The sequence below is a fragment of the Diabrotica virgifera genome, chromosome 5 (genome assembly GCF_917563875.1).
Source record: "Diabrotica virgifera virgifera chromosome 5, PGI_DIABVI_V3a".
Lineage (NCBI taxonomy): Eukaryota > Metazoa > Arthropoda > Insecta > Coleoptera > Chrysomelidae > Diabrotica > Diabrotica virgifera.
The window spans coordinates 236,113,091-236,140,285 of NC_065447.1; the positions used below are offsets into that span (position 1 = coordinate 236,113,091).

Below are 27,195 nucleotides of genomic sequence, written 5' to 3' on the forward strand. Positions count from 1 at the left end.
TGAATAAAACATCTTTATTATTAACACTTTCTCCTCAACTGAGGGTATATTATCAACTTTGTTATTTTTTAAACAATAAACGATAAAATAAAATTAATTATTTATATGGGAAATAAGCCACAATTAAAATGAAAAAAATAATTTTATTAACGTTTCGACGCCCAAATCGGGTGCCGTTGTCTATTTATATATGATAAAATAAAAATTTTGACAGTTCAAATATTGTTAATATTAATAACTTCATTGTGACCAAACGCAACCGTTAAACATGATGACATTGTGTGTAGTTTAACTTTGGCGTCATAGTCTAAAAAATTTATTATATTTTTACAAAATTTTGGAATATGTTTAATTCGTAGAACAATTTTAAGTGTTGTTTTCAATACAGATTTAAATCCTCTACAAATAGTTTCTTACGTGTTTTGATGTAAAATAGTTAGGGAAGCAGGAATTCGACAGTTTAGAATTTTACATTTAATTTCCTATGGCCCGTTTTCCAATTCACCACCCGGTATAATTTTACCTTTTATTTCGGTAGCTCTTATTGTTCCTCCTATAGCGACATTAAATAGTGACGTTAATAGAGAGTCAATATAGAGTTAATGAAGTTACATACAGTTGCTGAGTCTATATTTTTGGAGATGCCGTATTTACATACAATTTGTATACGGTGTGTGTGGTTCTAACAGTCTCTGGGAAAACTAACGGGACAATCTTTCGGAGATTTTTTTGTGGGATTATTTATTATAGGTATTCAAAGGTTCATTGATGTTTTATTATATCTAACGGTTGTTTTGTTTGGGTCAGAACAGAACAAGTTGGTCGCGGTGGAGGTGGAGGTCGCGGTCGATATATATATATATATATATATATATATATATATATATATATATATATATATATATATATATATCCATGTAAAACAAACACATTGTAGTGAGTGGAAGAGAACAGAGCAGGTAAGTCGCGGTGAAGGTTTAGCGCGATGCCATCCAGGAGGTTTACATTACATCGATGCTTTTGAAAATAAAAAGAGTTTGTTTTACATGGATGTCTACTGCGCGGCCTACAAGGATGCTTCCCTGTGATTGATCCGTTCGAAGCTAAGTTGTCATTACCTGCGCTATGTGAGTTGATACTTTTTATATAGGTAATCCCTTTTTTGTATTCAGTTTATTTTTGAATTTCTAAAGTAATTAAATTCAGTAAATTTTTGAAATATATAGGAGGATCTGACTATTTACAGCTGACATTTCATCACTATCATCACTTGATTCACACAACATCGCAAAAGCACAGTCTTTTTGTGATTCAAATTTCATTAAACTACTTCATTTGATAGTGGTTCTAGCTCGACTGACAGCGCAGGTGACCTCCTTGCTATGTGCTGTCGACATCGACCGCGACTTAACTAGTAGCATCCACCGCGACCTACACCTCCACCTCGACCCACTTGTTCTGTTCTTACCCTTAGAAAGGTATAAGCGGCCTAAAATTATTTCATGAGAATATATAAGAATTAAGATAGGTACAGGGTGAAATGGAATTTAATCAAATAACCGGATTTTTGACACATGACAACGTCACAAATAGTTATAGTATTATGTAGTATCCTAAATAAACCTTGTGACAATATGAATACAAATATTTTAAACATTTACATATAGTAAAGACATAAATATTTATTTTAGCTATTTGGAGGTCTACTGATTGGTATTGGCCTCTACGCTTTCGTTGACAAATGGCAGTTGACAGGCTGGGTACGACTGGAAAATGTCTATGATGTGATTTTAAATATATCGTTAGTGATGGTCATTATGGGAGGAGTCGTTTTTATCGTTAGCTTCGCCGGTTGTGTAGGAGCGCTCAGAGAAAATACATGCTTGCTCAAATTTGTAAGTAGAAACCATTAATGATATTTTTTTACAGTAAGTAAATTATAAGAGGTTATAATATTATAACTTAATATTTATTTATAAATTTATACAGCGCCAAGTTTAGCTAAGCTAAACTATTTTAACTAGAATAATTCAGTGATTTAATTTGAGTTTTTATTTTTGTGTCAATAAACTTTATCATCAGGAATATAATTTGCTAGTTTTTTTTAAGTCAGTTAGTATTTCATATCACCACATTGCTAGATCATCACCATTCTTTATTTGCCTTTATCCCCATGCGGGGACAGCTTCCCGTCAATTACATTGACAGTAAGTACATGCCCTACTGTACATACGTAGTAAGTACAGTACTGTCACAGTAAGTACATACATTGACAGTAAGTATGTACATTAAGTTTAACTTTTGTGCAAATGATTCATTACGTTTGTGCAAAGATCCGTTGGAACAACTGTATCATTCTCGGTAACTTTTCGCGTCTTTTCTACATTATCTTTATAGTATGGTATAATTAGAACCAAACCCAGACATCCAAAGTGAAAGTTATCCTCCAGCATCAAATTGTTCTATATGGTCCACATGATGTTTAGAAAAAAGTCACACCATTTTGAGCGTCGGGTTTGGGGGGGAGAGGGGGGAAAATCGGTAAGTTCGTAGTTGTTTTTTACGTTTTTCTTCAATATTTCTAAAACTATGTGGTTTAGCATGAACAACGTTCTATACAAAAATGTTCTACATTAAATTTGAAATAAAAAAGGTCCTATGCATAATCCTTCTAAAATGAACGGTTTTAAAGTTACGGAGGTAGTATAGTATAATTGGTCCAAAAAAGGCCTAACCCAAACATCCAAAGTAAAAGTTTTCCTTTAACACCAAATTGTTCTATATGGTCCATATATTGTTCAGTAAAAAGTTACACCATTTTGAGCGCCCAGTTGGGGGGGGGGGGGAGATGGGGAAGAAGTCGGTAAATTAGTAGTTTTTTACGTTTTTCGTCAATATTTCTAAAACTATGCTTTAGCATAAACAATGTTCTATACAGAAATGTACATAAAATTTAAAACAAAAAAGGCCCTAGACATAATTGTTATAAAATTAACGGTTACAGAGGGTGAAAAGTGGAGGTTTTCGATACTTTTTATATTTTTTGGGCAATTTATAATATTATTACTGATAAAATAAATTTTCTTTAACAGGATTGTGTTTTGTAAATAAAATTTGCTATTTCAGTGGCCGATGGTATGTTAGTGATAAGCCCTTGAAGAAACGTCAACCTCACCACCCAAAATCATCATCAATCAGTGGCGGCCCGTGAGGTAGTGCCATAGAGCCATGGCACTACCTTCCTAACTATGCAGAAGCTTATTTTTTATTTTTAAAATCTTTTAATGCCTGTTAATTTTTTGTGTGTATTTCTTTTTATCTTCATAAATTTTATTAAATCTGGCAACTGTGCGCGTAGTACAATCGCTGCCACTTACAGCGGAGATTATTCGGCTGGAGAATCTTGAGCCAAAATTGGTACTAGCACGGCTGAAAAGAGAAAGATTTTACGAGCATCCTATATTGTGACAGAGAAAGAGCTATATTGGACTATTTAGTATACCTTAAATGAGAATCTCGTGCCGGGCACATAGTAACAAGAGTATCTATTTATTTTGAGTTTCTTTAAGTGCTGGCTTGTCGCTTTTGTTATGTCTATTTTCTGTTAAAGTTTTTGTATTTATAATATTATTATTAAACTTTTAGTGCATCATGATCGTGGGTGTAGTATAAATAATATTTTGATTATTTCTTAAGTTTAATTTATTAATTGACAATGAATCAGATTAGTATCTTAAAAAACTCTTTTGGTGGTTTTTCTTTACAAATTTTATAAGGTTTTTTGGAGCTTTCGAGTTAGCTTAAAGAGGTCACGACGAAAAAAAAATTATATTTAAGCAACTGGTCAATTTTAGCGCCGAATTAGACAACGACTTAAAGGTTCATAATATTTCAAGTTCCAGATCTTTCAAAGGTTACCGTCTCCTGACATGTAGTTGCTTCTAATGTATTTATGTCGGAGAAATTTTCTGCTTACAAGCGTCGATTCCCGGAATGAATCATTTTTGAATTAAACATGGAGACAATTTTAATTTTTAAACAAAACTCGGTTTAAAACTGAATTAGAAGTACTGTATTAGTGAGACGAATTAAGTACTACCTCTGGGGCTATTCCGCTATGAGTTTTATTAAATGAGGAAGGTTTAAAAAGCACATTGGAAGAAACTATTAAATTTTTAAGCATTTTTATTACCATTCCTATATCAATATCTGAAGCAGAACGCTGTTTTTTGATGTTAAAACGAATTAAAACATTAGTTAAAAATACAATGAAAGAAGAACGACTTAGATATATTATCTGCAGAAAAGCATTTTGTAAATGGTATTGATAATTTTAAGAATAAAGTCATTGAAAACATTGTAACCAAAAAAAACAAGAAGTAAACTTTAAAAGTGGTATTAACACAACTTTGTGCATGTGTGTAAATAATGAAATAGTATTATTTTTATAATTTTGTAAATAGAGACTAAATCGTAATACAAGCTAAGTAATAGTAAATAATAATTACGGAACTGTTTTGATAAATTTTGAACAATTTCTTGCCACCTCAGATAAATATACATAAGATACATAAGGTAAAAGTATCAGCGCCTATTTTTTTTTAATTTTTATTTTATAACTTTTTTGACAATATCGTAAACCCGTCACTAAAAATTTTGGCGGCTGTCCGAATTCTGGCACTACCTTCTTAAAGTGGTACGAGCCGCCACTGTCATCAATTGCCCAATAAATATAAGAAGTATCGAAAACCTCCACTTTTCACCCTCCGTAACTCTGGAACCGTTGATTTTATAACAATTATGTATAGGATCTTTTTTGTTTTAAATTGTATGTAGAACATTTCTGTATAGAACATTGTTTATGCTAAAGTGTTAGAAATATTGACGAAAAACGTAAAAAAACTACTAATTTACCGATTTCTCCCCCATCTCCCCCCAAACCGGACCCTCAAAATGGTGTAACTTTTTACTGCACAATATGTGGATCATATAGAACAATTTGGTGCTGGAGGAAAACTTTTACTTTGGATGTTTGGGTTTGAAACCGGACGCTCAAATTGGTGTAACTTTTTACTGAACAATATGTGGATCATATAGAACAATTTGGTGCTGGAGGAAAACTTTTACTTTGGATGTTTGGGTTATGCCTTTTTTTGGACCAATTATACTATACTACCTCAGTAACTTTGAAACCGTTCATTTTAGAAGGATTATGCATAGCACCTTTTTTATTTCAAATTTAATATAGAACATTTTTGTATAGAAGGTTGTTCATGATAAACCCCACAGTTTTAGAAATATTGAAGAAAACCGTAAAAAACTACGAATATACCGATTTCTCCCCCCTCTCCCCCCCCCCCAAACCCGACGCTCAAAATGGTGTGACTTTTTTCTGAACATTATGTGGACCATATAGAACAATTTTGTGTTGGAGGATAACTTTCACCTTGGATGTCTGGGTTATGCCATCTTTTGGATCAATCTTATCATACGACATTTTGCAATAAAATATCAATAAAGGAAATTAAAAATGTAATAAAATGTTTATTAGAGTATTTTTAGTACTGAACTCGAAAGATAACCTTAGAAATGTTATTAATTCTATGTAAATAATGTTTGAAATTTGTTTTTAACTAATTATTTGATAATCTTAGGTACTTAATTGTAACGGGTCATGCCCTAAAGGAGAAATCTTAGTTAATAAAAATATTAAAGGTACCGACAAAATTCCAATTTTGATTATTTTCAGAAAGTCATAATATTGTGTTTGTTTTTTTTTTGTTCTCAAAAGATAGATAATTATTGAATTAGTTGGAAAGATATGAAATTATCATCAAACACAATTCAAAAAAGTAGCTGGTGTAATAGAAAAACTAATGTAGAAGCATATGAAAATGAAATAAATTATAATAAGGTTAAAAAAACAAAAAGATAAGCTCGCAAAAAAAACTCGAGCTCTCTATGGGCTCTCGTGTCTATTGCCAGGCAACAAGTTTTCGAAATATTTTCGTATTTTTGTCAATTTTTGTCTCACTTTGTTATATTAACGTTGAAAATTTTATTTTATATTTATTTATTTTTTTTTTAATTAAAATATTTTAAATTAATATTCAGGCAAATATGTATATAAACATTAATATTTATATAAATATCTTCTTCTTTCTCTTTTTATTGTCTTGAATACTTAAATAAAATATGTATAGGTAAAAATATTCTGGCAATTTTCAGATTTAAATAAAATGTTATGCAATGGTTTGCGACATTCTTAAAATCGTATATGACGTCAAAATTAATGACGCACTAAAAGAAAAGTTTGGTTTGAATTATATTCATTATTTATTGCGATAAAATTGAATTTGAAGAATATTTTTTCTTATCTACTAATATTTTCAAATTAACTATTATATAATTTTATGGCCCTAGCACAGTGGTCGTCAAAGTGCGGCTCCGGAGCTGCATGCGGCTCTTTGGCCCTTTAGGTGCGGCTCTGACACAAATATCCACAGAAAGCACAATAATATTTTCATTAACAAAAAACTTGGTAGGAAAAAAAACGTCTTATTTTAATAAATTAGCATTTGCAATGTTTAGCATTTTGTAAGTCTTTTTGATGCTACGATAACCGAGTTTAAATTTTCTCCTTTTGAAATTGACATTGGTAGCTTTGAAATACATTTGCTGGATTTAAAAAACAAGGAAGTATGGCGCTCTAAATTCGAACATATTTGTGTTGAATTGGAAATATTGGAGATGGAAGACATGATAATTTTCAACTCTTGGAATAGTATTCCCCATTATTACGATCAGCTGAAAAAACTCGCGTTTGATGTTCTTTCCCTTTTCGGTTCTACATATCAAAATTAAAAAAAAAATGAAATTTTGCGCCAAAAATTTCGTAAAAAATACAATGGTGTAGGAAATAAAAACCCTACAAAACGAAAGCAAATATAAATTTCTACGATGGTTCGAAAGGAAGATATCGTCAAAAAACGAAAAAACACTATTTAATTTTTTTGGGGGTTATGGGTAGGGCTAGGGGTCTAAAAATTGTTTCGGTCGGATACTTTTTAATGTAAAACAACAGGGTATTTTTATTTTTGGAATATCGCTTCGGAAATTTTTCACTATCTTAACCGGCTAGGCTAGACCCTACAGTTTTATTTAGTGTACTACACACACCGGCAAAATTAGCCGAACACCTTAAAAATGGGACATGTTTGATGTCGCGAATTTCCTAAACCTATTGTCCGATTTGAGTGATACTTTTAGTATGTTATAGCCTTATTAGTTAAGAATATCGTTGTAATAATATTGTTGCTAGACTGGTAAATGTCATTTTATACCGGGTGTTACAATCATACTGTGTTTTTTCTTAAAGTTCGGTACACCCTGTGGAATATTCTAGCATATATAAAATATTAAAATTAAAACTTGATGTAGACTTAGGCTTTCTTAACATTTTCTTTTTTGATTCATTCGCTTATGTTGGAAAATAAAAAAGTTATGTGCTTTAACAACTAGCCATGCTTTTTATCAATAAATCCTCATAGTAGGGGACGAAAGTATGCTAAATTTGCAGTTACTCGAGCGTTATGGGAACATATTGGATTGTGAAGAGTGGGTGCTAAAACCAAAAAAAGTTAAGTTTTCCATAAAGTGCGACTCTCCATTTTTTAATTTAATTTTCCATTTCCACCAATCCTTTTTTCCGATTATAGCGCCATCTATCCATAATTGGAAAAATGTTGCGAATAAAAGTTGCTTATTTTTACGTCAAGAATCCAAATCTGCTATAAAAATTGGGGGCTCCTGTCTCCTATTTAAGATTTTAAAGTAACCCCCCATCCCACCTCCGTGGGGGGTCGTGTTTGGTGCCATTCGGTAGATTTTTGAAAAATATTGAATAGGTAAAATGTTCATTTCGCGAAATATTGCAGAGTTTGTATTTAAAATTTTTAGTTTACACGCCACCCCTCTCCGTGGGGGTGTCACGAGCTCCCACGGAGGTGGGGTGGGGGATTTAATTTAAAATCTTAAACAGAAGCCCCCAATTTTTATTGCAGATTTGGATTCTTTAAGTAAAAATAAGCAACTTTTATTCGACACATTTTTTTGAATTATGGATAGATAGCGCTATAATCGGAGAAAAATAATTGTTTCAAATGGAAAATTACATTAAAAAATGAAAAGTCCCCCACTTTATAGAAAACTTAAGTTTTTTCTGATTTTAGCATATACTCTTCACAATCCAATAGGTCACCATAACGCTCGGGTAACTGCAAATTTAGTATACTTTCCTCCCCTACTATGAGTATTTATTGATGAAAAACATGGATAGTTGTTAACGCACATAACTTTTTTATTAGCTCACATAAGTAAATGAATCAAAAAGGAAAATGTTAAGAAAGCCTAAGTCTACAATCGAGTATTAATTTTAATATTTTACAAAAGCTAGAATGTTCCACAGGGTGTTCCAAACTTTAAGAAAAAAACACAGTATGATTGGTACACCCGGTATAAAATGATATTTACCTGTCTAGCAACAATATTATTACAACGATATTCTTAAATAATATGGCTATAACATACTAAAAGAATCACTCAAATCGGACCAGTGGTTTAGGAAATTCGCGACATCAAACATGTCCCATTTTTAAGGTGTTCGGCTAATTTTGCCGGTGTGTGTATTTATTTACGAGTAGTGTAATAAAAGTTTACTGAACAAAAAGATTTGGCTCCAATTTTTTTAATTGTTTTAATGTTCATATTTGGCTCTTTGGCTAATAAGTTTGCCGACCACTGCCCTGGCACAATAATCCCTCTCTCCAGGGTTGCTAACACTGAGCTGTGGTCAAGAGTTTATTGCTAATGAAATGACTGTAATCTATATCGAGATAAATTACAAAAATTTGTTTTATTCATTAAAGCTGTCTATACCAATTAATACATTTACATAAATTGTTTACTTTACTATTTTTAAAGATATATCAAATTGGTGTATAGACGTCGTTTAACAGAATTAATGTGTGCATATTTTAACACGTGTAAATATCAGTAATGATTTTTATGCAAATAAGAAAGGTTAGAACATTTTCTGACGTAATCTAAAATGGAAATAATTTTTCGAAAAAAGCCTGTTTATTGTTATGAGGAAATGGCTTGACTGGACGAGAAAAAATCAGTGAATTTTAATTTGTTTATACATATTTTTATTTGTTTATCTTTCTACAACTGTTTTATAAAACTATGACAAACAAGAATGAGTAGAATATTACTAGTTTTACTGTAGTAACCATTACACAGTTGTTACAGAGGCCACGAACATTTCACGATGATATGTAGCGAGTTTAATAATTGTAATTTAAATTATAGATATATTTAATGCCAAAATAGGAGTAAAAACTGCTCCAGCTGAAAATGGAAATTTGGAAATTTTGGCAAACTCGGTAGAAACGGAAAGAGCAAATTTCTCTTAAATTTCCTGTTAGAAAACAATAGATTTCATCAATAGCTTCTTCTATAAGAGAATCCACAGAAGCTGGACTTGGGAAGCCCCGATGGTAAGACGATCGACTTTATCATCACGGACAAAAAAAATCAGTTAAAGATGTTACAGTCAATTTTCGATGGCAAGCGATCATAGAATGATCCGAGTAACTATAGAGATCAATAATAACGCTGTGACCGCGACGACGGGTACGGCGGCTCTGCCATTTTATTAAAATCAGACTTAATATACCAAGAAGTCTCAATTCCAACTACAATCAACTTTGAGCATACTTGTATCTCGGTTAATTTTCCATATATACATAAAAGAATTAGTATACTTCGTTTCAGTATACTTTAAACCGAGAACTAGAATATCATTACAACAGTGGACTAACTTTTTGGAACCAATTCCAAAACCATTCATAATTGGGGGCGACTTTAACGCACATAGTTTGGCATGGAACGATGGATATGACGATATCTATGGCAAGATTCTTTTGGAAGCTATCGAACAATGCAACCTAGTAATTATGAACGACGGATCACCTACATTAGCAAACAATAAGAAGTCGGCTGTAGACTTGACCCTCTGTACACAGGATCTGACACAACTAATTACGTGGTCTACTTTAGAAGAACCTTATGGCTCTAACCACTTACCAACACACATACAATTTGGAAGGAATATCTCGCTTGCGCAAATTAAACAGACAAAACATAATATATAGAGACTCAAGGCTGCTAATTGGGATGTATACACCGCTACACTTGAAGCAACAGAACCAAAATCATCACTAATAGGCAGTATCGACAATATTAACAAAGCTGCCAACAAAGCAATTCCCTTACGAAAATCAAACACACAAAATAGAAATCATTGCTCGAAGGACTGTTGGAACGAAACCTGTAACATAGCTGCTAAAGCAAGAAAACAAGCTTTCTTAACCTACACACAGGCTCCAAATCTTAATAATCTAACAGGATATAAAAGACTTGATGCAGTAGCTAAAAAAACTTAAAGAAACCAAGAAAAAAAGCTGGATAAATTATTGCCAAAATCTAAATCAAAATACACCAATTAAAGAACTGTGGAACAAAGTAAACCGATATAAAAACCGAAAACAAGCAAATAAACCCCAAAGAAGACTGGATAAGCGAATTCCACACAAAAATCTCACCTCCATGGGTTGAAAACAACATTACTCAACAAATAGGAGCTACCGTAAATAGGAACACTTCTGTTCTACAATCGCTATTTCAATTATGGGAACTCGATCATTGCATTAAATCAACAAATAATAAATCTCCCGGGGCGGATAACATTTCATACAATATGTTGCATAAAATGCCCTTAGACCATAAGAAAGCCCTGTTGGAATTGTTCAATTCGATTTGGATAAATCGAATTTCCACCGATGTGGAAAGAATACATCAAATAGTAAAAACTTCAAATAAAAACACCAGTTTGGAGGCTCAGTAAAAAAAATAAAAATAAAAAAACCAGATTTAAACTAACTGGTTTTTTTAAGAAAAAAATAGTTGGTTTAAACCAAGGTTTTAAGCATGTTGGTTTAAACGTGCCAACCCTGGGTCCTGTCTAAAAATTTATTATGCAGTACTTCTGAACACAGATTATAATTTCGAAAATATCCGCCGGAAAGACCGATACATAATAACTTATTATAACAACAATTGTATTTTCATGTTTTTTATATAATGTGTATACTTTTTTACTAAGTGTTTGTTATTTTTTAGTACTCACTCTGTCTATTAATATTCTTCCTATTGGAAATGGGAATAGCCATCGTTGGATTCGTCTTCCCCCATTCTATGCAGTCAGTTTTGGAAGAAAATTTCACCGACAAGATCATTCATACTTATCGAGATGATCCGGATCTACAGAATTTCGTAGATTTTGCTCAACAAGAGGTAACTATTGGTAACAGTATATTCTATAAATATTCTAATAGTAGTTTATTCAACTTTTAATTATTATTCAAATCTCCATAAAGTTTTTGACGCATGCCTTATCTACAATTAATTAACAATACTCTGTTGGCTCAATGCTATTTAAAATCATTCATTTTTTCGAATTCTGGGAAAACTAATAAATATACTCACGGACAAAAATATTGCATATGCATTTGAAATGAAATTTTTTGTGCTTCTATCCTTAGCCCCCCAATATCAAATGAGTATGATTTCTTTTCCGAATGCAATGTTTTATAGTGTCATATAAATGCTATAAGCGGATTTAAATATGATATGGGCTATATGGTGGCCAATATAATTTTGAAACTTAATCTCATCAAGGCAATTATTCACTATTCTACCGACTAGATCTGGATCCCGCGTATGAAAAAAAAAAGTTGATTAATAGCAAGCTGAAAATTTGTTAATAGCTTAAAGGTGTCTAGTCGGATAAACTTTGATATATGGGAACACTGTAAAAGGGGCAGTTTTAATTGTGGAACAGGTTAAAAATTTGGAACGGTCAGACCACGAAAACGGCACATTTATTTTGTCCGACAGAACAGACTTAAACTCTCCGAACAGAGATTAAACTCTCATGCAGAAATCATACTGCTATTTATCACCTGTCATAATTCCTGTCATTTGACATATTCTACATGTTCCACTCATTAAAACGCCCATTTGGTGATAAATAGCAGTCTGATTTTTGCATGAGAGTTTAATCTCTGTTCAGAGAGTTTAAGGGCCGGTTGTTCGAACGCTAATCAACAATGATCACTATCAAATATTTAATTACTGTCACCAAAACTGTCAATGTCAACTTTTATTGGGTTGCTGAAAACATAATTGATTAAAATTATGAGATTAGTTAATCAATTAACATAACAATTATTAACATAATTGATTAAGTAATTTCATATTATGTTTTCAGCAACCCAAACAAGGTTGACATTGACAGTTGGTGACAGTAATTAAATATTTGATAATGATCATTGTTGATTAGCTTTCGAACAACTGGCCCTAAGTCTGTTATGTTGGACAAAATACATGTGCAGTTTTCGTGGTCTGACCGTTCCAAATTTTTAACCTGTTCCACAATTAAAACTTCCCCTGTTCCAGTGTTCCCATATATCAAAGTTTGTCCGACTAGACACCCTTAAGCTATTAACAAATTTTCAACTTTTTTTCATACGCGGGATCTAGACCTAGACATGAAGACCTGCGCTAGGTTGCATTAACACGAATTTGTTATCCAATATGGCTGGCAAATGGCAATACATGATCTTCTAAAATGTTTTTAATGTACATATCAGCTGTTACTCACCCAATCACCTCTACAAATTCGGTATCTCCTTTCCAAGAAATACCACTCCATAGCACTATGCCGCCACCATCAAAATGAACGCGCTGTATGAGGTTACATCTGGGATACCGTTCATCATATGGAAGCAAGATTGACAAAACTTTGTCTACAGAAGAGTTGGCGAACAGAGTAAGTATAACGTTTCAGCTGCGCCCAGGACGAAGACTTTTGATGAATTCGCGCACATATACATTTACTCCCAAACGCGCCTAAAGAAGTATAACTTCAGAAATGAATGAATTTAAATAGCATTAGACCAAGATTTTGCGTCTACCCCCTTAACCCATTCGCTGCCGATCACGCGCCAGCTCGTGATATGGTTACTTCTTACTTCAGTCAGGTGGCGTTCAACAGAATGACTTCTAGCCATGATATAATGAAACCGAAGATATGACACCACGCAGCTCTTGTCAAATATCAAGTGACGTCAATAGGTGACGAAAGGACGATCCCGACATTTTTGTCATGTGTTATTGTTTGTTTCTGCTATTTATATAACAGGTTAAACATTTGGAAAAACTGGTTGTCAAAAACGAGTTCAATTACCTCTACAATACCTCCTTATAGAAAATAATTCTAAAAATGACCATCAGTATATAGCTATTTCTCAATTAGAACAAAATGAGATGGATACTGAAATAATCGCACAGAATGGTGAAGATGACAATAAAAGAATCGGTAGATATGGAAACAGGAAGATATAACCTAAGAAATTGTGATCAAACTAAAAAGCCTTCACACAAATGTCCACTGCAGAACAAGTTACAGATGTGATGACCAAACCTCTAACGAAAATAAGACTCCACATCCTCTCAAAGACGGGACTCATGTGGATGCGAAAAACCTTTTTAATAACGGAAAGTATTGAAATTTAGTAGGTATTAATAAGGTTTTTCTCATTGTATTCAGTGAATGTCATAAGTATGTTAGTGTGATAATAATTTTAATGAAAACATCACTATTTCAAGTGCGCATTTGCCTATTTTATCTTCAATAAATCCATAATTCACAAAAGTTTATATCCATTACTTTATCACTAAGTTTCGTAAAAAGAAATTGTAACATAATTAATCCGTAATTTTGTTACCAGAATGCTTCCACTCTTCATGTTATCCATAGGTTATTTCAAATTGGCGCCGCTAACTAGTCCCGTATTGACGTCATGCGCAGAACCGAACGAATTTGAAACACTTTGGTGTCATATCTATGGCTTCTAGCCGAGTTTCATCTTCTTCGATAGTCAGCGAATGGGTTAAGAATCAATCTCGTTTCGTGGTAGATACATTTTGTGTATGCTACAATCATTCTAAATTGTGCACGTAATAAACTTTTTTTTATTTTCAGTTCCGATGTTGCGGACTCAGCTCAGAAGGATATATGGACTGGTCAAAGAATGAGTACTTTAACTGCAGCTCGCCCAGTGTTGAACACTGCGGTGTGCCATTTTCTTGCTGCATAAATGCGACTGATCTTAGCTCAAGACTGGTTAATATAATGTGTGGATATGGAGTACAAACCTTGTCGGTAAGTTTTGAATACCTCTAACATCCTCTTGCGCATTTCCCATCAACTATCTTAGACTTGACTACATAACAAAGAACAAAATTTTTCAATACCCTTGGCTTGGAATATATTTGAAAAATTATCTGTCTTCACAACGTAAGGTACGTTAATTCATGGTAGCTAGGATTTTTGAGACCAATCTTGTAACCATAATCATCATTGGATCTGCAACCCATAGTGGATCTTGGTCTGCTCCTGGGCCAGCTTCAATTCTTTCTTATTCTTTGCTTTGGTTTTCCAATTTCATACACTTAACACTCTTAAATTTTCTTCCACATGGTCCTTAAATCGTGATCTGGGCCTGCACACAGTGAAGTCTCTGCTTGCTGATCTATTATTTTCGTAGCACACATGTGTATTCGCTCCGAGCGTTAACAAAGTGTCAAAGCAAAATCAGCCTCTGCCATGGTGGCGGTTGCCACCTTTGTAAGGACGCTTTATTGTATGTTTAAAAGGGACATTTTAAAAAAATGCCATATCACGTTATTTGTTGTGTTCTTCACTGTAAAAATACATGGAAAACTAGTGATGTGAAATTCTTTTATTTTCCTCATTCCCAAAAAAAAAGTTAGATCAAAGAATAAAATTAATTATTAATTAATTACTAATTGCCATTGTATTCCAAAAATAAATTAAACAAATAAAGAAGTGCAAATATTAGATATGATAGCTTAAAAGTTTTAAAATAGCGAAAAATAATAAATAAAAAAAATGAACACAAATACAAAATGAATATAATTCGACTAACCTCAAGTACTTCCTCTGTCTTGTGTGAGAACGTTACACCTTCCCAGATCAAGTGGCCTTACACCCGAACGGGTGGAGAACGTTGCACTTTCCCAGATCAAGTGGCTTTACACTGGAACGGGTAGAGAACGGGTGTGAACCTTCCAAATCAAGTGGCCTTACACTGGAACTGGTCGAAATTCTAAACTGTATGTAGTCGGTATGGTAGCCGGGATGTTGTTGCTTCTTTTGTGGAAATGCTTCACCGTTTCCAGGGTCGAGTGGCTTTTCACTGAAGCTGGTTGAGAAGATTTCACGCTAGTTTCACGATTTGATAGTTGCGCCTTCCCAGAACTTCCGAATTACTTTGTGGCTTTACAGAACAAGTTGCCTTACACTTGGAATTTTTCAAAGTTGCTTACGGGTTCCTTCAGTTTTCCTTCCTCGTGGCCTTACACTCGGAACTCAAATACTAAGTCACTAACTCTCGAATTTCCCAATTAACGATCAAAATCGATTAAAAAAAGGCTTTACTTTTTATAATTGGAAATTCTACTGACTGCGCTACTTTTATTCTGTATAAAATGTTATGTGTTTGTTGGAGAATTAAGTAACGAAACTACTGAAGGAAATGCACAAGTTTATTGAGATGCTAATAGCTTAGGGTACAAAACTATACTGAATTCTAAATTAATCAATACAAAATTTCTTAAAACCTTTCACAGTCCTGGCACATATCATTGACATCTCGAAATTATCAGCGTGGGTGTTTCTCATCTCAGCTGTAGTCTAGATATTGGAATAAAAACGAAGACACAGTGGCGTGCTCGCCATAACATATATACCTCTCATACTCTTCTTAATTTTCAGGTTGCTGAAGCTGGAAAGAAGGTCTGGACTTCCGGCTGTATAGAGATCGTCAGATCTTGGGCCGAAAGGAACTTGTACACGATCGCTGGAATCGCCCTAGGCGTAGCCTTATCACAATTGTTCGTTATCTATCTGGCCAAAACTCTAGAAGGCCAAATCGACCTGCAGAAATCCAGGTGGGCTAGTTGAAATATAGGGATTGTTTGTAAATATGAGGTCCAAACTTTTTAAGACAATGTGTTTATGTAATGTGTAAGTCTGTAATAATGCTTTGGTGGTTGTTCGAAGCGCTGTGTTTATTTTTTCAAAAAAATGTATAGACTTCGTAAAGTGAGTACCTTGTGTTACCAGAAATAGATATTCCTAAATTCCATAATAGACCAGGGCGCATCTGTAAAAATATTAGTACATTTGGACGTTGAGAGGTGACTCAATTTTTTTTGCAGAAATTGCTTGAAAATAACTCAAATAATAATATTTGAATTATCCTCCCTCTCAAAGAAGTCCGGAACATTGTTTAAATAATTAAAATGTCAAAAAATGAAGGAAAAATCCGATTTTTTTCTTCGTTTCTTGATTATAACTTTAAAAGTATTCATTTTCAAGAAAAGTTGTACTAACATGAAAGTTGCGTAACGCGAAAATTGCGAAAAAACCATATAAAAACAAGTATTTGCATTTTACGTTTTTCAACCATGTATGCTACACTTAGGACCTTCATATTTAAACCAGAAAAACTGTATAATAGAGTTAAACAATACTGTAAATTTCATTAAGATCGGTTCAATAGATTTTGCAAAATAAATTTTGAAATCCAGCTTTCGCAAAAAAAATTCATTTTTTCAAAATGTTACAGAATTGAAAATAAAGCAGATAGCAAGTTGAACTTTTTTTTGCGTATAGAAGTGTACCGTACCTTTCATTTTCAATTTGCAAAATTAAAATCGATTGACTACCACGGCGTCAGGAATTTTTTTAAATAAACATTAGTTATTGGTGCTACGCGCAGGACATCGGATAGTTTGCTCTGATTGGGCATTCCAATGACCTTTGATAATGATTGATACATTTTAATTTTTATTACATTTCGATATAAATAAATAAATTTGTTTATTGCAAAATAAAAACAAATACTCTATCCTTTGAAATAACACTTTTTTTTAGCAAAAACTTTCTTTGTTCTTATATTTTAACTTAGAGAATAAAAGTTTATTATTTTTAAACATATTCAATTGTTTAAACAATATTTCACAAACAATAATAAAATTAGTTTGATTTTTGTGGAATTAAAATACAACAAAATATAGAGTAAGAAAATAATATATTACATAAAGATTGGAAGAAATTTTGGTGGAAATCAACTTGTGTGAATCGAATATCGCTGTCCTGCGCGTAGCACCAAAAATTAATGTTTATTTAAAACAGTTCCTGACGCCGTGATAATTAATCGATTTTAATTTTGCATCTTGCAAATGAAAGCTACAGTACACTTCTATAAGCAAAAAAAAAATTCAACCTGCTATGTGCTTTATTTTTAGTCCTGGAACATTTTAAAAAAATGAATTTTTTTTGCGAAAGCTGGATTGCAAAATTTATTTTGCAAAATCTATTAAACCGATCTTAATGTTGTTTTACTATATCATGAAGTTTATGTGGGTAAAATATGAAGGTCCTAAGTGTAGCACAAATGATTGAAAAACGTAAAATGCGAATACTTGTTTTTGTATGGTTTTTTTCGCAATTATTGCTATTTTGCAACAAGGGTGACTATTTTTTAAATTGTTGACCAATTTTATGTTATAGGAAATTTAATTACGCAACTTTTATGTCAGTACAACTTTTCTCAGAAATGAACAGTTTTAAAGTTATAATCAAAAAACCAATAAAAAAATCGAATTTTTCCTTCATATTTTGACATTTTGACTATTTAAACAATGTTCCGGACCATTTTGAGTAGGAGGATAACTCAAATATTATTATTTGAGCTATTTTCAAGCAATTTCTGCAAAAAAATTTGAGTCACCTTTCAACGTCCATCTCAAAACAGATCCGCCCTGGACTATAAATGTTCCCACAGATTTTATTCGCTCCGTGCATGACTGACGCGACACCCAGCGTAGTCGCCTGACATTTTTGGCGACAACAATTTGACGTTAAACATATGATACACATATGACATATTTGACGTTAATGTAATATTTATTTACCATTTTTGATCAAATTTGTTATACAAACAATAAGTGTGTTCGCGGAGACAGGCAGGGACTAGTCCACGATAACATGAGCATGCTCACTATAAAATAATATGAATAATATCGTTGATAGATAAATATACGAAGTAATTTACTATTAATTAATATTATTAAATAATTATTAATATACTGGTATATTTATCAATAAACGCTAACACATTAAATAAATATAACATGGAATTACGTGAAATAAAGTCACCGACAGGGTCCGCGAACGAACATGATGACACTGACATTACAAAAATTTGTCAAAATTGTCATATTTCGCCGCTTCGGACGCTGGCATAGTTTTGTGTATCCCCACCATCGTCACGCACGGAGCGAATACCACATGAAAATCGTTATTACATAATGATACGTTAATTGTTAAATTGTTGACATTCACTTAAATTGTGACAATTCAACCATTAGCAAAAAATTACTTTTACTCATAAATCATCACAAATTACTTAAAAAATGTACCGCACATACAGGTGTGTCGATGCTAACATACATTTCTTGTAAAGAGTCTCGAATCATTTATCTCGAATTAATATTATTAACAAACATATCTATTTTTTTTTAATTTATTGATTTTCTTTATGTTTAGGTTAATATTCTTCTTTTATTGATAAAGGACATGAACGTTTTAAAATTTTTGAGGGAAAATCATCATTTATCAGTGACTGCTTCTGTCAGTATTATTTATTAGGCATATGATATTTGCACATATTTAAAGATAATAAAGTAACTGAAAATGCGATCATTATCCTAACGAATACTTTGTTTCCGGTTAGCAAACATCATTTCTATATTACTGTATATTTCTGTAATAGTATCACTACTTAGAGTACGTATCTAATTTTTTTTTTGATATACTGCATTTTTACAATCTATTCTAAACACAAAGTAATAAGTAAATAGTCTGAAAGTAAATTAACGTAAATTAGGTACCATCCAGTGACGGTTGTCTAAGTATTATTCTTTGACAACTGGCTTGATGGGAATCGGAGTATTATTTATAGAAACTTGAGGACATGTAGATTTTCTGGTTGTAAAAGTAATTTGTACTGATTTGCTGGCATTAACATTTATTTTCCATCGCTTGAGCAAGTTTTGTAATTGGTCTAAATGATTTTGAACTTTTTGTGATGCTACATTAGGGTCGACATCCATTGCTAAGATTCCCGTATCATCGGCAAAAGTAGCTAATAAGGTATCATTTCTGGTTGGAACGTCGGCTGTAAATATCAGATAGAGAAATGGGCCGAGAACGCTACCCTGTGGTACACCAGATTGGATGATGTGGTAATTTGAGAAGTTGTCTTCAATTTTGACTTGGAAATATCGGTCAGTCAGATACGATTTTAGAATAAAGTATAGTTGGTCTGTCATGTGTAATTTTAGTTTATAGAGGAGACCTTGATGCCATACCCTATCAAATGCCTGTTGTATATCGAGAAACACTCCAGCGCAAAACTTTTTTTCTTCAAGAGTTGTTTTAATTATATTTACTATTCTGTGGCATTGTTGTATGGTTGAGTGTTCACGTCTAAATCCGAATTGGTGTTGTGGTATAATTTCGTTTATGGGGACAACTTGCTCGATTTTATGTTCTAATACTTTCGACATTATTGGGAATAGGCTTATCGGGCGATATGAATTTGCTTGTGTTGCGGGTTTACCAGGTTTCGGAATCATAGTAACTTGAGCTAATTTCCATTGTATTGGAAAATAGCGAAGACGTAGTATGCTGTTGTATATTACTGTTAATAACACCACTGCTTTTCTCGGTAGCTTCTGAAGTAATTCTCCTGTTATCAAATCATAGCCAGGAGCTTTCTGAGGATTTAGCATTTTTATTTGTTGTCGAACCTCTGTCGGAGTAAATGTTGTCAGAGGAAGAGATAGTTGACATGGAGTTTCGAGGTACTTTTTTATATCGTCATCTTCATCGTCATTGTTTTCTGGTGCTGAGAATACAGTTGCAAGATGCTCTGCGAATACGGTGGTTTTTTCTTCATTTGTGCGGGCCCAGGTCATATCTGTTTTTCTTAAAGGTGAATTTGTTATTGTCGGCCGTTAAAATTTTTTTGCAGCTTTCCATATAGAGTGGTCTTCACGTGAGAGGTTCGAAACATAAAACTGGAAGGAGTCGTTTTTTTCCTCATGTAGTGCTCTATTTAGTCTATGACTTATCCTATTAAGGTACGTTTTATTTAATGGATTTCTCGTTTGTTGCCATATGCGTCGAGCTCTTCTCTTTTTTGCTACAAGTTCTCTTATATGGAGGGGAATATTATGGTTTTCTTGCACACTTCTTTGACGTTGCTGTGTTGCTTACCACCCTGCTGTTTGTAAAACTGTTGTTAAATAGTCTACTGCTTCCTCTACCTCTTGGTTTTCTTTTATCCTAAAATCTAGTCTAATATTTTTATTTACAGAATTTTGGAAAATATCCCAGTTTGTTTCTTTAGTTGTCAGTTTGGGTGGTATTCTTCTCCATATTATGTGTGTGCTTAAAGTTATTGTTATTGTGCTGTGGTCTGATGTTAAATCGAAGTTTGACTCTATTGCACTATGGATGTCAGATATCCCTTTTGTTACAGCAAAATCTACCAAATCTGGGATTTTGTTAGCGTCCGTAGGCCAATATGTGGGTTCTCCCGTTGATAAATATCTTAAGTTATTTTGTTGAATAGTATTCATTAATGCTCGACCTTTAGGTGTGATTAATCTGGAACCCCATGTGGTGTGTTTGGGGTTCCAGTCTCCTGCTACTATGAATTTGGATCCAAGAGTTTGTATAAAATCATGATACTCTTCGCTTGAAATGGGATGTCTAGGTGGGCTATAGATAGATGCTACACTAAGAGAGGTATTTGTTTCGAGTTTAATGATGTATTTAAATGGGTATTAAAAATTACTGATACACTTTTTATAATTTAATTAAGTATTATTTAAAATGTGTAATATATTATTAACACTGTATTTTATATAACCTGAATTTACATGATATATTATCATAAGTCTTAAGTCGAAAATTCGACTTTGAGGTCGGTGATCTCGAAGAAGTATCCATCAGCAGATCGACTCCAAGTATTGCAGGAGAGTCGACGCACAAACTTACAAACAGAATGAACAAACAGAAAACGAAATTTTTATTAAAAAAATACTGTTACTCAGTCGGTATCGCATTATAGATAAGTTTCAGTAAACCATTTGTCGACCCTGCAATTGAAGTAGTCCCAAAGGTGGAAAGTGTTTTTACCTAATGTATAAGTAGAAAGTTAATGAAACAGTTATCACATAGACAACTTAAAAAGAATAAATTCAGAGTTATTTGTCTTGTATTAATCATTAAAAAAATGTTTTTATAATTAAACAAAAAATAAAACAACTTCTTTTTACAATAAAATAAAATCTCAATACCGGCGAAGGTTGATCAAGCCAAGACCCGCTGTCGATTTTCTGCGAACAAATAAATACAGTTAATTGACGTGGCAACACAATGCGCTATTTAGTACATATTTTATACACACATCAAATAGGAAAGACGGTCGGTGCAGTATGGACATGGGACATACCAATCAATACTCGGTCCGTTAAGGAAACGGCTCAGCGATTAATCAATCAGCCCTGTGATGTATCACTAAAATTAAATATAACGTAAAGTTATGCTGTAGTTAAATTATTAAATTAATATTTATTGACGGAAAACTCCATTTTACAATTAAAATTAAAAGTCAAAATTAAACATTGAACACAAGTTAACTTACATTACTTACAATTAAACTAACGACATCAAAAAATTAAAATCAAATTAAAATAATTCACGGTGAAATGACATCGTCAAATTGGTGTGATGTATCTTATTTAACTCAACTACTTGCGTTATCAACTGTCATTTTATAACGTGACATTATACGTGAAGTTACAAGATCACTTTGTAGTTATGCAAGGATCTGTAAGGTTAGGTTCATCTTTTGCCTTGTTTTTAGAAATGAAGTTAATAAAAATAGCAGTTAAAAACACGTAGGTAATAACAAAATTAAAACAGTAATTAAAAATAAAAAATAAAACTAATTTAAAAATAGAACAAACCTAAAATAACAATTAAAAACACGTAGATAATAATAAAATTAAAACAATAATTAAAAATAAAAAAAATGGTAATAATATACTTTTAAAAATATAAAAGTTATACAAAAGACAAATTGAGAGATACAAGAATAAATATGTTTTTAAATTTATAAACATCCAGGGATTTTACTGTTCTACCTAACCTACTTTTATTTTTATGGTGGTATGCCTTCCCATCGTTGTTCCCATCATTCTCTCTCTCTCTCGCTTCAACTTATACTATTTCTACACAAGGTTCTCTTTGTTAGACAAAACAATACTTACTTTCTTTTTAACTTCTGGGAAATAACTCATCTCATAACGGAGAGCACGGAATTTACGTTAAAAATTATCGGGATATGAGTTATTTGTCAGTTATTTTAACTTAACGCAAAACGTTAACTTAACGCAAAAAATAATTTTGGTAGTACATTACAGGGCTCAATAATTAGACCAGTAATTGGCGTAGTAATTAAGAGGTTCACGTATTTTGCCATTGACTTTGGAGTCTAGATTTTTGTCTTTAATTTCGGTGTTGGGTTTTTTTACAAGCGACTGGCACGTTGAGTGTAAGTTCCATACCTCATTGAGACTTCCGCGTGATTCTGTTTCTAAATTCTGATACATATAAACAAAGGGAAGTGACAACATTACCGTCCTAAGCTTAAACCCAACGTGCAAGTCACTGAGGGTCTCCGTCTAGGGATAAAGAGGGCTGTGGAGTAAAGTGAAGTATTTTATAAATTTGGTAGCATTGATAAGGGGTTTAAACATACAGTGAGCACGTAAAGGTTGGAATAAATTCATTTTCTCGAGAATGGACGATTTTGGAAAAAAATTCCAAAACAGGTCAATTTTTATTTTTAAATTACGACTTTTTGGCATATATATCATACTAGTGACGTCACCCATCTGCGCGTGATGACGTCATCGATGATTTTTTTAAATAAGAATAGGGATCGTGTGATAGCTCATTTGAAAGGTAATTCAATTCTCTATTCAGTAATATAAACATTAACATAATTATTTATACAGGGTGTCCAAAAAAAAATTTTTTTGGAATAAATTGATTGACAAAAAGAAGAATGTATGCAATTTATTTAACTCAAAATACATTTTACTGCTCTCAGAAAACAGAAAAAAATGTTTATTTGAAAAATAATCATGGCTTTTCGCTTAAATTAAATGTTTAAACTGTCACGAGGCTGGTGGGTGGCTGCTTTAATATTTAATTTAAGCAAAAAACAATATTTATCTGCCAAATAAACATTTTTTCCTGTTTTCTGATAACAGTAAACTGAATTTTGAATTAAATAAATTACACACGTTCTTCTTTTTATGTCAATAAATTTAATTAAAAAAAATTTTTTTTGGACGCCCTGTTAAAAAAATTATGGTAATGTTTATATTACTAAATAGAGATTTAAATTTCCTTTCAAATGAGCTATCACAGGATCCCTATTTTCATTTAAAAAAATCAACGATGACGTCATCACGCCCAGATGGATGACGTCACTAGTATAATATATATGTCAAAAAGTCGTAATTTAAAAATAAAAATTGACCTGTTTCACTATTTTTTTCCAAAATCGTCCGTTCTCGAGAAAATGAATTTATTCCAACCTTTACGTGCTCACTGTATAAATAGTAGTGTATTTTGTGTACTTAGTTATATTTACGAAAAACATCTTAACAAGCGATTTCTTATTGTGGTTCTGTCGGCAGAGAATGGAATTTCAATAAAGCCTGTCAATACAGGTACTCACTACAAAAAAAAATTAAATATCATTGGAGAATAAATGAAGGCGTCTACAACAATCACTAAATCTCTTTCCGTAATATATTAGTCGTGTTTTATGTGTTTTTTTAATTGACAAATAAATATATGTATTTCTATAAATGCTTTTGTTTTGTCGTATGCCTTAGCAAGAAGCTTGGGATTTTGTTTTAGTATTTTAGACCATTTCCAACACAGCTTTGTATCTCTTATTCGCCGACGACACCGCTACCTTAACTGCTCGAATCATAAAGATACATACTTCTGCAATTCTACAAAATTTGAGGATTTCGTGGTTTTTCAACGCGTAGGGAATCCACGTTTCTGTAAAAGATCTAAGCGGGTTATTGAAAAATTCTGTTTAAAACCGCTAATTGTACAGTACGACCAGAATATGAATAGACGGGAGCTACGCGCAAACCGGAGGAGGGATGCAGAATTCAGTTGAGGCTTAAACGTCAGAGTTGTCATGGTTCTGTCACAAAAGTTGAGCACCTTGTATATTAAGGGTCGTCTACTCGTTCTTTGCATATTTATGACATTATTAATAGCCCAGTAAGGATCTGTTTTTAGGTGGATGTGAGAGGTGGCATTCAGATTTTTGCGGATAAAGTTAGGTGATAACTTCGTTAATAATAATTGAATTATGCTCCTTCTCAAATATGCCCGGAACATTAATAAAAAAAAATATTTAAAAATTTCAAAAAATTTCGTTTTTTTTTCTACTTTTTTTGCTTATAACTTAAAAACTATTTATTTTAGAACAAAGTCGTATAGGAATAAAACAAAGGTAATTAAATTTTCTATCAGATGCGATTGGTTAAAAATGTCTTTAATTAATCACCCTTGCTTCAAAATAGCGATAAATAGAAAATAAGGGGGCAAAACAAGCCTGTCCTTATTCAATGATTTTCCATCACTTAGGTTACACTTGGAACCTTCCTAATTCGCTTAGAAAATTTTTGTAATGTGCTAAAACCGTACACCAAATTTCATTAAAATTGACTTTCTAGATTTTGCATAATAATTTTGCAATCTAAACTTTTTTTAAAAAATTAAAATTTTTTAAAATCTTGCACAACAAAAACTAGAACATACAAAGATTTGTCAATTTTTTTACATATAAAGAAGTACTCCACCTATCTAATGCACTTTACAGAATTGAAATCGGATTATTTAAGCAGCCTCAGCAATGTTTTAAAGTTATAAACAATTTTTTGGCTTATAAACAAATTAGTGCTGTGGCCAGGAGGGGGTGCTACGGACTCCTTTATTTAGATGGACTTACCCAAGTTTTTTTATGTATTTTGACCCGTATAACACGAATTTTTTGGGTAACAGTTGATCCGGATGTCGATAAGATTGTTATAAACAAAGAACTTGAGGAATTACATAACATCGATTTTTCGCAAAATAAAACATTGTTTTTGTATTTCTTGGGTAATTCTAAGCAAAAAATGTTCCTACAAGTTTTTTCGTTGGATGCATAGTTTTCGAGATAAACGCGGTGGAACTTTCAAAAAATCGAGAAATTGCAATTTTTGAACGCGAATAACGTTTGATTAAAAAATAAAATAGCAATTCTGCTGACAGCATTTGAAAGTTTAAGTCAAATTATACCGGTTTTAATTATTTGCATTGCTAAAAATTAATTTTTTTATTACTAAGCAAAGCTATTTGTTTATAAGCCAAAAAATTGTTTATAAATTTAAAACATTGCTGAGGCCCCTTAAATAATCTGAGTAAAGTGTATTAAATAGGTAGAGCACCTCTTTATATGTAAAAAAAATTAGCCAACTTCTAAATGACGTTTTTCACAACTTCACATCCAAAAATAGACGTTTTTTCGCAGATCCTTATTGGTCTATAAATAATTTCGTAAATTTTACGAAGTATTTGTTATATTACAACCTTTTTCTACTTATTATAACATAATACAACAGCAAATATAACACTATGATGAACAACAGTGTTAGATTTTTAGCCATGTGATAATCGTAGCAATTTTGTTTATACTAACTAGTTTTCGTATTTTTTAAATTGATTTTGGTGCCTGGAAGTTATAAATTTTGCAAAAACAACGATGAACCATTACCATAGTGGTCTATTTTATATGGGAATTACATACAGTGAGCACGTAAAGGTTGGAATAAATTCATTTTCTCGAGAATGGACAACTTTGGAAATAAATTCCGAAACAGGTCAATTTTTATTTTTAAATTACGACTTTTTGGCATATATATCATACTAGTGACGTCACCCGTCTGGGCTTGATGACGTCATCGATGATTTTTTTAAATGAGAATAGGGGTTGAGTGATAGCTCATTTGAAAGGTAATTCAATTCTCTATTTAGCAGTATAAACATTAATATAATTATTTATACAGGGTGTCCAAAAAAAAATTTTTAAATTAAATTTATTGATATAAAAAAAAAGAATTTGTGTAATTTATTTAATTCAAAATACATTTTACTGCTATCAGAAAACAGGAAAAATGTTTATTTGATAAATAAATATTGTTTCTTGCTTAAATTCAATAATAAAGCAGCCATTCACCTGCCTCTTGACAGTTTGAACATTTAATTTAAGCGAAAAGCACTTTCTTCTTTTTATGTCAATAAATTTAATTCAAAAATTTTTTTTCTGGATACCCTGTATAAATAATTATGTCAATGCTTATATTACTGAATAGATAATTGAATTACCTTTCAAATGAGCTATCACAGGACCCCTATTCTCATTTAAAAGATTCATCGATGACGTCATCACGCCCAGATGGGTGACGTCACTAGTATGATATATATGTCAAAAAATCGTAATTTAAAAATAAAAATTGACCTGTTTCGGGATTTTTTTGCAAAGTCGTCCATTCTCGAGAAAATGAATTTATTCCAACCTTTACGTGCTCACTGTACATATACAGTGCTAGTCAAAAGTCCGTACCCCCCCTCGTATCTTTTGAACGGTTATACTTATAATAGTGAAATTTGGAGGGAGGAAATAAACGGATTTAGGCGTCTTAACTAGTTATGACAGGTGACGTAATAATGACAGATGACGTTGCAGCGCCACCATGACA

At 32.4% G+C, this 27,195-nt stretch overlaps 1 protein-coding gene across 1 annotated transcript in view; it reads left to right on the top strand.

Moving 5' to 3' along the window:
* LOC114331753 (tetraspanin-33) overlaps positions 1-27,195 on the top strand; it is a 59,921-nt gene that overhangs the window by 20,194 nt on the left and 12,532 nt on the right. Inside the window, exons 2-5 of the mRNA XM_028281386.2 lie at positions 1,692-1,895; positions 11,245-11,418; positions 14,171-14,350; positions 15,986-16,161. Coding sequence (XP_028137187.2) covers positions 1,692-1,895; positions 11,245-11,418; positions 14,171-14,350; positions 15,986-16,161 — 734 coding nt within the window. The remainder of the gene's footprint in view (positions 1-1,691; positions 1,896-11,244; positions 11,419-14,170; positions 14,351-15,985; positions 16,162-27,195) is intronic.